Source organism: Nematostella vectensis, chromosome 15 (assembly GCF_932526225.1).
Source record: "Nematostella vectensis chromosome 15, jaNemVect1.1, whole genome shotgun sequence".
NCBI lineage: Eukaryota > Metazoa > Cnidaria > Anthozoa > Actiniaria > Edwardsiidae > Nematostella > Nematostella vectensis.
In genome coordinates this window covers 7866182-7884155 of record NC_064048.1, presented here as the reverse complement: position 1 = coordinate 7884155, position 17974 = coordinate 7866182, and the positions used below count along the sequence as shown (strand labels likewise).

Genomic DNA, 17974 nt, shown 5'->3' with positions numbered 1-17974 from the left:
GGGAAAACACCCTTCCTCAACAACAGCTGGAGCTCCTCCCCCTCGTAGTACTCCGCCATGTTTTTGAAGCACTCCCTTGACATATTACCTACTAGACTGTCGAGACTGGCCGACATAAACCTGAAACTGTCGATAAATCTGATATCACGTCTAACATCAATCTTGTTGCCCTCCTTGTTCGTGAAACTGTCGACTACAATCTGTTTTGTGAAAGAAATATACTTTTCCTCGTTATTAGGTATACAGTTTATTTTACCTTCCGATGTACCAAGGTTCTTGATAAATAGATGGCTGTCGTACCCAGACAGATTGTGAAAGATAACAGGAAAGAACTTTGGAATTTTGTGATCTAAGTTGCATGCGTTGTGAGCAGCACCTCTGTACTTCCCTGTAAGGTGGCAATGGTCCAAAACCTTGTCTTCCCTAATTCACCCTCACAGATGTGGCAGTGAGTGGCGTCGTTATAGGCGATTTTGTCCTTCGGAGTCATTTTCACCTTCTTAGGGAACCTGAACTTATCATAAATTTTCTTAATGTCTGACTCCAAAGACTCTACGAAAAGCTGTGGGATATCTTCGTCTGGAGATTCAGCTGTGTATCGTACAAGCTCGGGTGGGGATATATCTCCGTCGAAACACTTAATGAGATAGCAGAAACCAGACGGTTTGTGCTTCTGGTATTGCTTAGTGAAGCTTTTACTCCCATCTGGGGAGCAAGTGTCTATATTCTCTGTGAAGCTCTCAAAGTCGGCATAGACAACAAAGGGGACGCGCATTTTTCTGTTGTAGTTTTTGAATTTAATGTGGGGTAGATTTCCATCCTTATCTATCTTAGGCATCTCTATTCCAACCGCTTCATGATTGCCGCAGCATTCAGAATGTTTTTCTAATGATTGTTTGCACCGAAACGAGTTCAGACATCTACAGCATAAAAAACGAGTATGATGAAACTCATCAATTTGAGTAGATACTAATCTCATCATATTCTTTATCCAGCAGTAATGATTCGTCTCATCATCCGAGATGAGAAGTAAGTTGATTGCATTATCTGGATCCTTCTCACTGATTCTCAATGGATATATTTTGGTTTCGTATCCAAACACATTAACCGTATACTGGTTCTGTTTCTCAAACTTGTCAATCTGTTTTAGTGAGACGGGGAACTCTATCCCTGACCAGTCGAATTTCTCAGAGTTCTCTATCATTTGTTTACTGAGCCTTTGAGGATCTTTCTCCCTAGGATACACAGCAGAGGTTACTGCCCACTTGAAACATTCGTGATCATTCTCGTTCTTAACATTGATGATCGCCTTCTTGGACGCTAGTTTCGGCGGCAGCGGAATATAGGAAGACCCAGAAAGCGGTTCAAAGGGATCGATGTTGATGTCAAAGTATTCCACCTGGTCGAATTGCCATCCGGAGCTTTGCTTTTGGAATTGCTCAACTAATCCGAGTAAATAATTTGTCGTCGTATCGAACAAATCAGAGAGATCAGTCGACTCTGTCACAATCTCGGGCTTTTCTGTATGAAAATATCCCAGTTCTTCTTCGATCTGAGCTGTAGCCGGATCCTCTTTTATAAACCCGCAAGTAAAGATAAACTTCACTTTGATAGGCTTTTTTTGTCGACTGATGAGCTCTAAGACTTTCGGTTTGATTCTGGCGATGAATGTCTTGGGGTCGTAACCTCTCTGCCCGGCTATTCCGTGGGTTTTAAGATACCCCTTCAACGCCGTCTGTTGTTCCTTGGGTGTGAAGCGATCTTCCACCTCCTCGTGTAGACGCTTAATCCTCTCCTTCAGACGTTCGACCCGTTTATCTGCAGCCTCTTTGACGGTCTTTTTGATGGGCTCAGGGACATAAGATAGTATCCAATCCGCGAACTTGTCTAACTCGCTCTTGATCAAGTTGACCGCCCTGTTTGCAAAATGCTTGAGTGATTGGACGCGGGAACTCCGTGGGGGTTGGGAGGGTTTTAGAATAGGGACATTAATCTCAGGTATCGGGCCGTCGAGAATACTCTCCGACGTGTTGGATGGGGTAATGCGGGGTGGTCGTGGCAGCCCTTTGACAAGTTTGGGTAAAGGAACCCGTCGGGGTGGTGGTGGTGGTGACGTGCTGGTCAGCGCCCCGACGAGCTCGTCTCTCCGCATCCAGTAATATCTTGGGATACCCCGCTCCTTGGCGAGGGCTTTCAGATCTTTCACCTTCAGGTTCTCCATTTCTATCAAACCAGCCATGTCTTTAAACCACTTCTCAAAAGCTTTTTTTAGATGTGAAGCTTAGAGGCTAGCCTCCCGAGCTCCCCCTAGGTGCGACACGTGACAAAGTGATTGACAGGTGGGCTTGACTATCACGTGACAAAGTGATTGACAGGTTTTTGACAAAGTGATTGATAGGTTTTTTACAAAGTGATTGACAGGTGGGCGTGGCTATCACGTGATAAAGTGATTGACAGGTTTTTTACAAAGTGATTGACAGGTGGGCTTGGCTATCACGTGACAAAGTGATTGATAGGTTTTTTACAAAGTGATTGACAGGTGGGCTTGGCTATCACGTGACAAAGTGATTGATAGGTGGGTTTGGCTACCACGTGACAAAGTGATTGACAGGTTGGCGTGGTCGTGCAAGAGATCTTTGGCAAACTCGCGCATGCGCAGGTCGCGAGGCTTGGCGGAGGTGCGCGGAGACTTTCGCGCCATTTTGGAATGAAATTTGGGGAGATCAAAAAGTTGCGCCAGCTGCGCCAAAACCCTACTACTAATGGATATCGAACTAATATAGATCGGCAGCGGTGGCTGGCGTCTACAGATATGGCGCTCAAAACCTTCTGATCGTTAGAATAATAGAATAATTCTGGCTTACGTCAGGTTTTGCCCTAAAGGTGTCCTCTCTTACGGTTGACGCTAGTTTCGTCAACACTAGAGTTTTTGAACACTTGTTTATAGCACCGTCGTTTCTTCGGCACCTCGAAGAAAACGTCCCTGAGAAAGGAAAAATCCTTTGTTTGGAAAAGAAATCCCCGCGGACCCTGGGCACATGCTAGCGTACGCGCATCATTCTGAAAAGTCTCTTACAGTTTGTTTCAGAATAACTTTCTCCCCTTTATTACAATAAAAGTCCGCCGATTACTGATCCACACCTTAGGAAAAGCCTCTAAAACTCTGTCCTTTAGTGGAAAATGGTTAAATGTTTTCTCATTCCCAAAATCTCCCAAGCGTGTATCATGTACATTGTGGAGCTCGGACATCAGAAAAGGAACGTACCATTTTCAACAGCCTCCACTTATATATTCTGTTAATATATTCTATAAGCCTGACAAAAGCTCTATACTTTTTTATCATCCTCTTTCGCTTCCTGGTGACCTTTTCTTTTCTTATGCTCCACGGCCCTTTCCATCCCGGAGGTCATCATTTAGACATCTTTAGGATAATAAAATAGTCCTCTATTGGTGCGGCGATTCGTTGGAGGTTGGTTGCTATCCTGCATTCGAGCATAAATACCGCAAAGTATGCGATAATTCCTGTGCCATTTTGCGCTATTTGCGCGACAAAGAGTTTCTACATATGTTTCTACTGCAGAACATCCAAATCCTCTAATACTCTCAAGAAAAGAATCACAACCTAATAACTTTGATTAAGGAGGCATATCGAAATCATCTTATTGGTCTTTGGTGTCTAGTTGACAGACACTTACAAAGTCCCCTTATTAAATCCATCTCTACCTCTTTTTATTTAGCCAACGTCAAAATACCCGATAATTGCGATTAATCGCAGATTTAGAAGAAATAAATTTAAAACCAAATTTCATGTTTAGTAGGTTATAGACATTGTACGTCCTTGATACATAAAGAATGAGCTTTTTTTTACCTAAAATACGCGATTTTATGAGGTACTTACAGCATATACAGTGCCAATATAAGCCGCCATCTTGGATAACCGTGAGGGGGATTGGGTCTAGCTTTGAAAACGTTTTCTCTTAAATAAATCATTTTAATGCAGCCGACGACAGTTTTATCTTGAAATATTAACAAATACTGTCATATTTACCCTTCCAAAACAAAAAAAAAACAATCAGATATTTCGCCTTAGTTTTGGAAATACAAGATCTTTTAAATTTCACCACAGGGAGCCCGTGATGGACGCTTTTTACTAATTTTTATTCCGCTATTACACAAAATCCTCAAGTGGTACCGGTGGACACCGATCTCAATATCAATTAGCATCCTCTTGGCTATCTTTATGCCAATTTTGGTGCCTTTGTCCGCTATGTATAGATTGAAACAATAAGCGACCGGACTAATCCCCCAATACCCCTTTAAAACAGCTCATATATAACGACCAATTGTCCAATAAATGGGATTCGTTTTTTACTCCTTAAAAAAAATTGTCCAGACTTATGCCTTATAGTTCTTAGACAATAGCTACTGTTTTTATCGTGATTGGACTTATTTTCAAAAGGACGCGCTATTCTTTCATTTGATTGGCCGCTCTAACTGCGTCAATTTACTTTGTTTACGGGGGAAATGTATTTTGCGCGAGTTGCTATGGCGATTAGCCAACATCCGGGCCTTCGGTATAAATTTAGAACGAAGAAGAAAAGATGGCGGTGTCTCGTATAGTATGTGCACGAAATATCTATTTCTAAAGGATTTTTGAAGCGTTTTTTTTCCTTTATTGCTGAGGTGTGTCGTCGGTACACTGTTGGATAACTATGGGACGGATACTAAGATGATTTCATCAGACAAGTGGCGTTTTTTCGATCGGCGGAAGTGCTTTTTGAGGGACGATTCGCACATTTGTGATCCGAAGATTTCGTTGTTGTTGTAAACTGTGGTTCGCGTACCATAGTTTAGCGGTCCTTAAATGGACCTATATATACAGACTCTTACTGGGACAGCTTTTGAGTTGCGAGTTAGTCCTTTCGAAACCATTATGAGCGTGAAAGCGAAGATACAACGTTTGGAAGGTAAGACAAAACTTTCTTTTCGTCAACTGTGTTGTGTCTGCAAATACCATTGCAAACACGAGGATTAATACCAACTTTGCCAGCTTCGATTGACCCTTAATCCTAATCTGAAGTTGCCTAAGATGCCCTTGTTGAATAAACTTCGGTTCTGAGGCATTAATTTTCCTAGTTTTTGTTGTATATTGACGTTTTTGGACGTCCATCGAAATCATGAATAATTCACACTCTGTCAGATTTTGTGCTCGTTTTCGTGACTTCATGTTTCCTTTTATTTTCCTTTCCTTACCGAAAATCTTTCACGATTCTACCGCCCTTTTAAGTATCACAAACTGAGGACCTTTTCATCTAATAATCGCTACCACGCAATGTCTATTTCCCCTAAAATTTGGCCGATTGTTGCGATTGTTAGTAAAAGTGTGTCAAATTCACGCCAAAATTTGTATCGTCGCTTAACAAAAAATCTAAAAAAGCCTGAGAAGGTAACTGCTATTGCAAATTCCTTCAAATAAACTGCCTTTTTTAATTTTATTTTTGCCTTTCTTTTCTCTCTTTTTTTTTGTTGTTGTCACGCGTTTAATGAGTTAAACGTGATCTGTGGTATTATTATTATTATGTAAGATTCGTGCACGATATTAGTCTCAACGCAGTGATTTTTCCGATCACGTTTAATTCAACCTTCACTGACCTTGGCTTTAAAACACCAATTTTCATTCTCGGAAATAACATCGTTTATTGAAATCAAAATCGTTTGAAAAAAAAAATCGTTTATTTCCAACTTTTATTGATTTGTAATTTGTCCTACAAATAACCACCTATTTCAAATAACGTTGCAGTCGGATGATCCATGTATTTTAGCTTTCATTTCTTCATGGGTATAAATAAATGAACTTGTAAACATTCCCTTGGCTCTCAGAGACCTGGGATTCAGCAATTTACCCATGAATTTTATGTTACATTATATTACATTTTATGTGCAACTTTATTTGAAATCGGTGTATACCATATATGTTGAGAATTAATATCATAAACAATTTCGATATTCAGAATTTACTCGAGTCTCCATCTTGTACCAGAATGCTCAATAAACTGTATACTACAAAAGAAAAAAAAACAATACTTGAATTCCAAATTTTCATCTTTATTAGGACATTTCTTAGTAGATTTGCCCTGAAGAAGTCTTAAAATGACAAAATTTTTTCAGGGTCAAATGCTTAAGCTTTTGGTGATCAATACCTGTTGTATAGTTGCAAGAAAAATACCTAGAGTTTATACAATAAAAAATGAAGCAAAAAATCTATTATACAGTATAATATTATCCCTATATCTAATTATTTTAATCATCCCTTATGTTTTCCATTTTTCTCTTTGCCCATCTGATTTATTTGGTTGTGCTGCTTTTATCATTCTAAGGCAGTGAACCAATATAGGATGGAGATCCTATATGGATCCCCCCCTCCCTCTCACTATCTGTTACAAAACAATTATCTTGCCCTGTTTTGGTGTTGCAAAGTACTGCTCACTCCTCTCTTCGATGCAAACTGAAAACAAAGATAACTAGTTTTCATGATCAGAAGCAATAATGTAGTCTCTGATATCATCCATTAATGCAAAGTCTGTCAAGAAGTTGATACTATTTTGGGTCTGTTACCATGATTTTTGTTCGGTTTTACTTGTAAATCTTATGACCCCCGCTAATCAAACAAAAAGCAGCTGTTGAGACTTTAGGGCAGTATTTTGTGTACATACTCCTTGGTGATGATAAAACTAAGGTTGTTATTTAGCAATGAATAGTGTTGTTAATAGGATGTAGTTTTGAGTGAAAACAATAAATCTTTTTTGTTTCTAGTAATTTGGTTTTAGTTCCTGATGACTAACTGCTAAGTTTTTCTTACACTCTGGATACATACCATGTCTGCTCTTGGTTAGTGATAGTACCTAATGTGCTACATGCTTATTTTTCACAGGTATTCCCATATCCCAACAACACCTTATATGGAGGACAACTGAACTTGAAGATGACTATTGTCTTCATGATTACAAGTAAGAAAACACTCAAAAATCTACTTCATGGTTTCGAAATGTTTATCTCTGTTACAACCATGCAAATGCAGTACAGCTTTTTCTGTACGGTGTTAACTAGAAATGCTCATAGCTCATAAGACCTCCCACTAAATAGAAAGTGAGCAAATTAAGGTAAATAGCATGCATGCTCAAAAATATTCTTAAATTACTGTTGTAGTTGATATCCATGACTGTTTTCATTGAATATAATATAAGGAAAATTTCTTTTCTTAATTTGTCATGTGCCATTCTTGATGTAGTTTGCATTTTGACATTCCTAAGCCCTTTTATATACTGTATACCCTTTATGAGCCACAATGTCCTTATAAACCCCTTATTGTCAACCCTCCCCCCTTTCTCCATTCAATAAGTCTAAAAAATCTTTTTTTGACAGGCTTAAAAGTTTATGAAAAATATCTTATTTTGACAGGCTTAAAAGTTTATAAGAAAGGTCAAACACAGACAGTCAGTATTGAGTGGTTTTCATAGGGCCAAATACCATGCATTACATCCCGCCCTATTTCCTGATTAGCACTTTGCAGTATTTGCTGTACCTCTTGCTGGCGCTTGCTTGGTGGTCAGATGGCCCTTACGCCCTACTAGCACACTCTTTGTGGGGGCACATACCGTGAGATCACTGAAGCTACTGAAAACCAACCCTATTTGAAATAAAACTATTACTTACTGTAAATGTATAACTGTGTTAACCTTTTCAGTATTTGTGATGGAGCAACTCTAAAGCTAGTCCTGGCAATGAGAGGGGGACCAATAAATACCAGAAGAAGTGAGTAAACAATGAGAAATTATGTGATAGAAATGGTGAATTATCAATCTTGAAATTTAAATAAAGTTTCAGAAAAAGATAGCAGATGGTTTGTGGGCAGTTTGACATAAGACATGGAACACAGCATGTTGACAATCATGTTTTTAATTGCATGTTTCTAATTATATATTTTAAACAATGTGTCTGGTGGAAAAAATAGGAAAACTTCACTTTCACAAACACAATTTGGTCATAACAAATAATTTTGCAGTCCTTTTTTCCTCGACAATCATGTTAGTGTGCCTGTTTGATTTAGGAGAAAATTTTTATTTTATGTAGCATTGTTATCTAAAAAACAAATACTTATGTCATACTGTGAAAAAAATGTATTAAATCAATATTCCCTTTGTAGTTCCTATGGAAGATCCAACTCTCAGAGAAATGGCAGAGTATATGGAAGCAAATAGGTGAGAAAGGACATCATATTAATAATAATTGCTTGGAAAGTGTGGTGATAATAACACTTACTGTACAAGGCCTTGTGTTGTGCAAGCCTGGCTCAACAAGGAATTTCTAGACATTTTGTTTTAGATTTACTGATATTTCTTAAGTATTGCCTTATACGTATCCGGAATTTGGGATATAAAAGTTTGATTATCATAGTTTTTTTGTTGTCGAAGTATGAACGTTATGTAGTTATCATAAACTTCTGCATAACGTTTGAACGCTGAAAATGTGTTTTGCCTTTTTTGCCTAGTTTTGCCCTATTGCGCATTTTTTTGCCCTGGCTTGTTTTTGTCTTTTTGCCCTATCGCGCATGTTTCTGCCCTTTTTTGCCCTATCGCGCACTTTTTTGCCTTTTTTGCCCTATCGCGCGCCTATCTAGAATCCTGCTATTTTATAATCAAAATTTAATCCAGCTTCGGCAAATTCAGATTATGGGAGCTCTATCATTGAACTATTAGTCTATTTAGGCTTCTAAAATAATTTTCGTTATAGAATGTATATTTCTCCATGCTTTTAAGTTTGCAATATTCAAACTCGAACGGGGCGAATTCTTGTCTTGCATAAGAAAATGAGAGGCAAGGACTGAAAGTAGACAAATACCTGAGGAGTTTCAAATTATATCAACAGGCTACCAGCAGCCATTCATTTCTTCTGAAATTACGTCTAGAAAAGTATATATATTATTCACACTTGTTTTAGATTTCGCTAATATTCGTAACAGCTGGTTGATATTGTCTAGGGATAAAATATACGCTTAAATAGATAGAAAACACTTCATACTGCATAAAAAGCACAATGAAAATGCAGAAAGAGCGTGATGGCAAAATAAGGCAAAAAGGGCAAAATAGGCAAAAAGGGCAAAATAAGGCAAAAAGGGCAAAATAGGCAAAAAGGGCAAAATAAGGCAAAAAAGGCGCGACGTAATTCGACGTTTTGTGTTTTCTATTGTCGAAAAAATTCTAACGCTGCTTATCGCTCCCGTCTGTTCACATTTCTTTTCCTCTTTCTATAAAAAGGACAGCATCTTAAAGAGAATTTCAAGTGCATTCCATTTTTGACATTGATCAAACTGCAAGGGAAAAAGTTTCTTTTTAATTAGCAAAAAGAGGGAGCAATGTTCATAAAAAAATGGACTTTAAAACGGCCCGTTTTTATGGCACTGTTTTTATTTCTATATATATTTTAATGTTTTTGAAATTTTTACTATCTCTAACTTTGGGTTCGAGATGCACATTAGTTAAACATTATCCATTTATAAAATCAAAAGTGTGTAGCTTTCTCGAGATCGAAGTTATAATCATAAACCTCATGTTAGAATTTTTGTTATGCTCCGACGCGCAACACCATGTGCAAGCCGTGCGCAAGGCCACAAGCAAAAGCAGCCATTCAGTGCAAATTCAAGTAAAAATAAAAAAGAAATATGGCACTGCAGTTACTTTTGTTGTTGTTGTTCTTGTTGTTTTTGGGGATAACCTCATTCAATTAAACAAGGGTGGTGTATTGTTTGTATGTTATATACTATAGGGACCTACAGTTCATTAAAAAAAACGTGTTTTTAACCATACATGTTTTTAACTATTCTCATTACTCTCCATAGGGATGAGATATGGGATAAACTACCAAAGGATAATCGCCAAGTTACTTTACTAGTCTTCAGAGATGGAGATCAATTGAACTTTTTTAGAGTTGTTGACAGAGGTGATGGAACACTTACACCCCTTTCAGATTCTCTCAGGTTGGTGGCGTACTAGTCATATCTCATTATGGCAGACAATCTTTAGAGGAAGTATGTGTCTGTGCAGGAGAGCATAGGCATTTTAAAATAATTTAAATCAGACACTCCTTTTGTTTACTTCAAAAAATATAATAACCTGTTTGCTACAGTTCTGCAAAATAACCATCCAGAATTGAAGTCTGATACTTGATTAATAATATTCTATTGGAGCTATTTGTTGAATAAGCCGATAGAGATGGATGTCTTGTGTTGTTTTGTATTAAGCAGGAAAGTGAAATGGGGACATGATTGACATTTTTTAAGGAAAACAGTGGCAAGAAATTAAATCTGATGATTCTTTGGATAAAGTATCAATAAACTAGCTTAACAAGATTCTATAGCTGTCTGATCCAGCTTTGGCAACTCAAGTTTTTGTCGATTTAGAAATTATTTTCAAAGAAGATGCATACTTCAGATTACTGAATATTATTTAATCACATTCAAATTTAGTATTTCCCACAATTAAAACACCACTATTTCATCTCTTGGGTATAAAATGAAGAGAGATGAGGATATATTGTCTGGTGTCTTCTAGTGGCGCATCCATGTACAATTTGTATGATGAAGAAGAGGAAGAAAATCAAACTCCAATCTCCAAAGAAGCCATGCAGGAAAATAGCGTTACCATGAACAAGATGAAGCTTCTAAGATCCAGAATGCACACCCAAAAACCAGGCGTTAAGGTATGGCTTCAGCCATGGGCACTAGAAGTCAAGCACCCAGAAACAAGGAGTTAAGGTATTTTAGCCATGCACACTAGAATAAGTCACAAACCCAGAAACAAGAAGTGAAGGTATTTTAGCGACAGGCACTAGAATAAGTCACAAACCCAGAAATTAGGATTTTAGGTATTTTTGCCATGGACACTAGAATAAGTCAAACACCCAGAAACCAGGAGTTAAGGTATTTTAGCCATGGGCACTAGAATAAGTCAAACACCCAGAAACCAGTAGTTAAGGTATTTTAGCCATGCACACTAGAATAAGTCACAAACCCAGAAACAAGAAGTGAAGGTATTTTAGCCACAGGCACTAGAATAAGTCACAAACCCAGAAATTAGGATTTAAGGTATTTTAGCCATGGGCACTAGAATAAGTCACAAACCCAGAAATAATTAGTTATGGTATTTTAGCCATGGGAACTACAGTTGAAAAAGTCAAACACCCAGAAACCAGGAGTAATTGTATTTTAGCCATGGGCACTAGAATAAGTCAAACACCCAGAAACCAGGAGTAAAGGTATTTTAGCCATGCGCACTAGAATAAGTCACAAACCCAGAAATAATTAGTTATGGTATTTTAGCCATGGGAACTACAGTTGAAAAAGTCAAACACCCAGAAACCAGGAGTAATTATATTTTAGCTATGGACACTTGAATAAGTCAAACACCCAGAAACCAGGAGTAAAGGTATTTTAGCCATGCGCACTAGAATAAGTCACAAACCCAGAAACAAGGAGTAATTGTATTTTAGCCATGGGCACTAGAATAAGTCAAACACCCAGAAACAAGGAGTTAAGGTATTTTAGCCATGGGCACTAGAATAAGTCAAACACCCAGAAACAAGGAGTTAAGGTATTTTAGCCATGGACACTAGAGTAAGTCAAACACCCAGAAACCAGGAGTAAAGGTATTTTAGCCATGGACACTAGAATAAGTCACAAACCCAGAAACAAGGAGTAATTGTATTTTAGCCATGAGCACTAGAATAAGTCAAACACCCAGAAACAAGGAGTTAAGGTATTTTAGCCATGGACACTAGAATAAGTCAAACACCCAGAAACAAGGAGTTAAGGTATTTTAGCCATGGACACTAGAGTAAGTCAAACACCCAGAAACCAGGAGTAAAGGTATTTTAGCCATGGACACTAGAATAAGTCACAAACCCAGAAACAAGGAGTAATTGTATTTTAGCCATGAGCACTAGAATAAGTCAAACACCCAGAAACAAGGAGTTAAGGTATTTTAGCCATGGACACTAGAATAAGTCAAACACCCAGAAACAAGGAGTTAAGGTATTTTAGCCATGGACACTAGAATAAGTCAAACACCCAGAAACCAGTAGTAAATGTATTTTAGCCATGGACACTAGAATAAGTCACAAACCCAGAAACAAGGAGTAATTGTATTTTAGCCATGGGCACTAAAATAAGTCAAACACCCAGAAACAAGGAGTTAAGGTATTTTAGCCATGGACACTAGAATAAGTCAAACACCCAGAAACAAGGAGTAAGGTATTTTAGCCATGGACACTAGAATAAGTCAAACACCCAGAAACCAGGAGTTAAGGTATTTTAGCCATGGACACTAGAATAAGTCAAACACCCAGAAACCAGGAGTTAAGGTATTTTAGTCATGGGCACTAGAATAAGTCAAACACCCAGAAACCAGGAGTTAAGGTATTTTAGTCATGGACACTAGAATAAGTCAGACACCCAGAAACCAGGAGTTAAGGAATTTTAGCCATGCGCACTAGAATAAGTCACAAACCCAGAAACCAGGAGTTAAGGTATTTTAGTCATGGACACTAGAATAAGTCAAACACCCAGAAACAAGGAGTAAAGGTGTTTTAGCCATGGGCACTAGAATAAGTCACAAACCCAGGAACCAGGGGTAAAGGCATTGCTCCACTCGTGGGCACTGGAAGGAGTCACACATGCATAAAACAATAGTAAAGAATTGACTTGAAATGTGGTAAATTGGTTAAAAAAATTACAAAGACCAACCAGCCAAAGCCCTGCTTTCACCCTGAACACAATTTTATGAAAAGCTGCAATCTTTAGCTTGATTGATATATTTTGTGTTTAACGTACATGCTCTTTGTATTAAGACCAAGGAACTTGCACAGCCACGCCCGCCATCTGGAGAAAAACCCAGTTCTTCAATGATAAGCACAAGGAGAAGGTATGCTTAGTTGGATTTCATTCCTTGGTATTTAAGCCTGCACGCATGTCTGTGTGTAACTGGGTATTTGTGAGTTCAAGCGCCCTGCTGCTAGCACGGTTAAGTGATTTGTAATTGGCTACGATTTATGGATTGTTTGTTTTTAAACCGTTCTCGATTGGCTCACACTAAACCGTTCTCTGATTGGCTCACACAAAACCGGTCTCTTATTGGCTCACACTCGCAAGTGATGTGATGTTGTTAGCAAAGACCGCACAGAGGCGCCTTTGTGAGGTACTTGTGCTGGAACTCATGTTGCCATTCTATTAGTTATATAGTTATAGAGCTAGAAAAATAGTTATAGAGTAGAAAAATACATTTGTATCAAGGGGGGGGGGGGGGTGAGCCTCAGATATTTCATTTATTTTCTTCGGGCATAGACACTTTTTTCAAGTCTTTTTTAAAATCCCTGCTCTTCCAAGGGGGCAGCCTACAATGCCTTTGGCATTTTCAACGATTCAACTTTGAAGCATGAAGATGAGTCAATGTTTTTGGATGGATATTTTGTAATTGCTTTAAATAATGCAAAGGTATGTAAACAATAATACAAAAGGGCTGATCGAGACTCTTTATATTTCCATCCAGGTTGCATCTCTCGAATGCCAGTCAAAAGCAGTCATCGCACGGTCAGCACAGGCATCACAGCAAGAGCCACTCCAAACCGCTGCTGCCCCACCCTCCAAGCTCCTCCATAGAAGCATCAGGGATGCGGGGCGGATCCGACTCAAAGAGCAAGCCCCTTCCACCTGTCAACACCAAGAAGGGCAAACAAATCGATGTGTCAGACTTTTTAGCCCATCAACAAGAACCAAAGCCTGTACCGAGTATGAGTCGGGCGCTAACAAGAAGCGCATTCCGTGAAGGCAAACGAAGCATTACGGAGTTCGTCAATGACTCTAAGGAGATTAAACCACTAGGGAGTATATCGAAAAATAAAGGGCGTGGCCCTAGTCCTCGATATGGGGACAGTATAGAACACTCTATCGGTAGTGCGAGTATACGAAGACCCAAGATACCGGAGGACTTAGTACAGACAACTTCTTACTACGGGGATATCACGCCTGGGAGTGCCGGGTACAGGCACTTGCGCGGGGGGGTCGAGCAGAGGATATCGACCCCTGAGGGACACCACTCGGCACTTCTTGTAAGTTGTAAAAAAAATAATATTAAGTTGATCTTTAAAACAACAGAAACATGAAAAGTGCACTGTTGACCCCAGATACAGTAACTCCTCGCTAACTCGGACTGACTTCACGTTTGGTAGGGACTGAGTTTCATTCATTTCTGCTTGGATAGATCGAACCCCTGGCTATTTCAAACTGTTTTTAGTTTCTCTTTAACGTTCAAGTCCACAAATTGGGAGGTTGATATCGGGACATGTATAATATGTTAAGCTTATATGGAATTTCCTTAGGATGCACTTGGCAGGGGTTCTATAGTAGTAAAGCTATTACTCTGCTATTACTGTTCGCTGAATAATGTTGTACGCTTATTTGAATTTGACCAGTTTTACACTGTACAACGCTTTGAATTCACGGATGTGGCGGTATTTAAGAGAGCCGGAGCTCTATATAAATTTACCGGCCTAATTTAGAAAATTAAGATGTGGGACCCGTGTGGCAAGCAAAAGAGATGAATTGAGGGGTAGTGGGGCTAGAACTCAGCTTCTCGGGATGCGCACTCGTTGCCTTGCCACAGGACTCCCGAGCGGACTATAACCCCCTTAATGTTGCCTGCGGAGAAGGCTACGCTTTTGTATTGAAAATGTTCGAAATAACACTTATTCCATTTCAGAATGATTCTTTATCCTACTCTCATCGACACATTCACGACACGAGCGATCTGTCCGATTGTAAGTATTGCTTTGTGAAGCATTCTTTGACTTGGTGTTCTGTACGATTGGGCGTTCGAAATAGTGCAATTGGGTGTTACAATATAATTGGGCGTTCTAAAGAGAACGGTTGGCCGTTCTTTACGTTAATGCCCTGTTTTATTGCAGCTAGGTGTTTTCAAAGTTATTTCGTATGAACGATTTTATTTGCAATTGATCGTCTTGTCCGATAATGCGTTCTACGCCTTCAAATGCTCAGTACAACTAGGCGTTATGATGAGTCGCTTTCTTTGATCGATTAGTCGTTCTGTACGTTTAGATGTTCTGGATTGGGCTACTGTACCTGGTGATCTATACGACTAGGTCTTTTAGCGATCACTTTTATGCGATCAGGTGTTCGGTACGATCAAGTGTTCTAAACAGATTTCCGATTGCCTTTTTCAGTTCCAAATCGTCACCTTCCTCCTGTCAAAGCCAAACCGCCGCCCCAGCTCGTGCCGACGAAGAAGAAAACGCGCTGCTTCTCGTGCGGGAAGAAAACCGGCCTCGCGACCACGTACCAGTGCAGGTAACACCAGTATACCTTTTTCTTTCTCTTTTATTCATGCCACACGTGCAGACCGCCATTTTTATACACCTATTTCAAATAATGTTGCAACTCGGAGAATCTGTGTGTCGCAACCCACAGTGCTACACGGGTATCAAATATATAATAAAATAAGCGTTAATAAAAGACGACTTAGCGCATTCTTTTTTATGCACATTTCACAGCGTTCGAAGCCCAGGATTCCGCCATTTATATGTTACCCATGAACTATTGCGGGTTACGATACATTGATTCGCGGGTGCAACCTTGATTGAAATAGGTGTATGTAATTTATCAGGTAAACTTTTTTCTGTGAAAGCACAAGCTGTTTGATTGATGCCTCACCAAACAACTCGATCACATCTTTCCTAGCTACAACGCTGTTTGGGAACGCTGATTTCACACTTTTACAAACGTTTGGCTTCCTGCATTTATGATTGGCTAATGCTGTATTCGATTGACAGGTGCGGTAACTCGTTCTGTGCTACCCATCGCTACGCCGAGGTACATAGCTGCACGTACGACTACAAGAGCGAGGGACGCAAGATTATAGAGCAAAACAACCCTGTTATCGCTGCCCCAAAACTTCCAAAAATATAATAATTCTGTAAATATTTTGGTGTTGAATTGGTGCTAAGCCAGCTGGTTCTGGTTTTTGTCTTTGGTATTCTAATTTATATCTGTGATGATTATACACATTTAAATCTCTTTAAAGACCTTGATTTTTGCTACTAGCACTTGTCCGAATTGATTGATTACTTTTAAGGTGTTTTTTCTTCTCCAGAACTTTACTGTGCAATACTGTTATCAATTTTCCTTATTAATTGAATAATTTTGGTAATCCCTTGTCAACCACACCTTTGTTATTGTCTCATTCAATATTTGAAGACAAATTATGGGAAGAATCCCAAAGTAAGCTAAATTTATATGCTAAAGTGGATGCTTTCTTCTACATTGTACTTTGCTCTTTTTTTTTCATGAGCGTTCCTCTTTTCTTTCTCCTGCTTTTAAACGCCGATTTTTGATCATCATATTTTCTTGTAAAGAACCGGTTTCCTCAGTATAAAAGATCACTTTAAAACTTTGCACAGTAAGTACTTGGGTTTCAGTTGTAACCAACTTGATACCTGACTCCCTTTTTGAGGTTCAAGGATGTGTTTATTTAAATAGCCTTTTTTCAGCCACACCATTGCTATTGTTTTCTTCCAAAATTGAAAGTCAAATTATTTCAGAAATGACCATCTGAACATAAAGTTTACATCATGGTCTCTTGGTTTTCACCAATGTCGTTCGAAAGTATCGCAATAGCTTTCTTATATCAACTGTTGGAAATGCATATCTTTGGCAGATTACCGTATTTTGATAAGATGACCAAATGGCACCTGACAGTGGCCGTCTAATGTTAATGCTGTCTTCTGAATAAAGAACCGTGATAGTGATAAACGAGAAAAAATATCAAAATAACTCTTATTCTCCTACAGATAATATTGGCTTTTGGGAAGAGATTTAATTTATTTGACTTTTTGTGTGATGTCCATTCCTGCTTATTGGCAGAACTCTTCAAACTTGTACACAGAGGTAATGTAAAATATTTTCTTATTTCTATACATATTTATGTAATTTAGTAAAGTGTAAAAGCGAATATAATCGAAGGCTAGTGCAGTTTATTGATATACCTCTGAACCATTCACGTTGGCATTTCGTGTTCACTTGATATTCAGTCTAACTAAAAGTGCAAATAAATAAAATCGAAACCATGAAAGACTCAATCTGAAACGGAGCTTTATAGGTTTTTAATTGGCTGCTATAAGTGGGCAGTAATCTATAAATAGTGTACAGAAAGAAATATGAGAAATAAAAACTTCAATGTTAATGATGATTCTGTTACTTAAGGGAGGGTGTTGTCTATAAATTGCCTTTTATCCAGAATTATACCATCTTATTTTTTTATATTCCTACAACCGATTACTGTTCTCGAGCATCCTCTCCCCTACACACCTTCTAAAGAGGCTACCAACCCCCCCTCCCCCTTCCTCGCGCGCGTGGTTACCAACCCTATATATCTAATTATGAAAACAAGAACTTTTGGCATAGAAAAATTAAACAAATAATAGACCTTGCGGGTAGGAGCGATATTTGGCTGACTGACACAAACACTCCCGAAGCAACATACAGTTTTCTTCAACAAAGGCTTTATGACATTGAACAACAGACATGGCTTAGCTCTATTCAAAATGACAACAGAAAAAAACAAGCCCAAAAGAACAAATTGCGTACGCTCAGAAAGTTTAAACTGTCCCACAATTTAGAAGATTATCTAACGGACGTAAAAAATATTGACCATAGGATTGCCCTTACTAAATTCAGGCTAAGCAATCATAAGCTAGCAATTGAAACTGGAAGGTATGAAAAGCCATATAAACGAACATAACGAAAGAAAATCCTTAGTATGCAAGACAGGTAAAGTGGAGGATGAAGAACATTTTCTGTTAGAATGTCCGGCCTATAAAAAATGATCGGGATAATTTACTGGATTTCCTTAAA

At 38.7% G+C, this 17974-nt stretch overlaps 1 protein-coding gene across 1 annotated transcript; it reads left to right on the top strand.

The window, feature by feature from the left end:
* The first annotated feature begins 4576 nt into the window (after positions 1–4576).
* Positions 4577–17303, top strand: LOC5509989 (AN1-type zinc finger protein 4). The gene is made up of 11 exons (XM_001630438.3): positions 4577–4967; positions 6932–7007; positions 7745–7812; positions 8204–8258; positions 9896–10033; positions 10608–10755; positions 12901–12974; positions 13599–14157; positions 14808–14865; positions 15289–15412; positions 15895–17303. Exons 1-11 carry the CDS (start codon positions 4865–4867, stop codon positions 16028–16030), a joined length of 1539 nt encoding a protein of 512 aa, XP_001630488.2. The 5' UTR covers positions 4577–4864; the 3' UTR covers positions 16031–17303.
* The last annotated feature ends 671 nt before the right edge of the window (positions 17304–17974 follow it).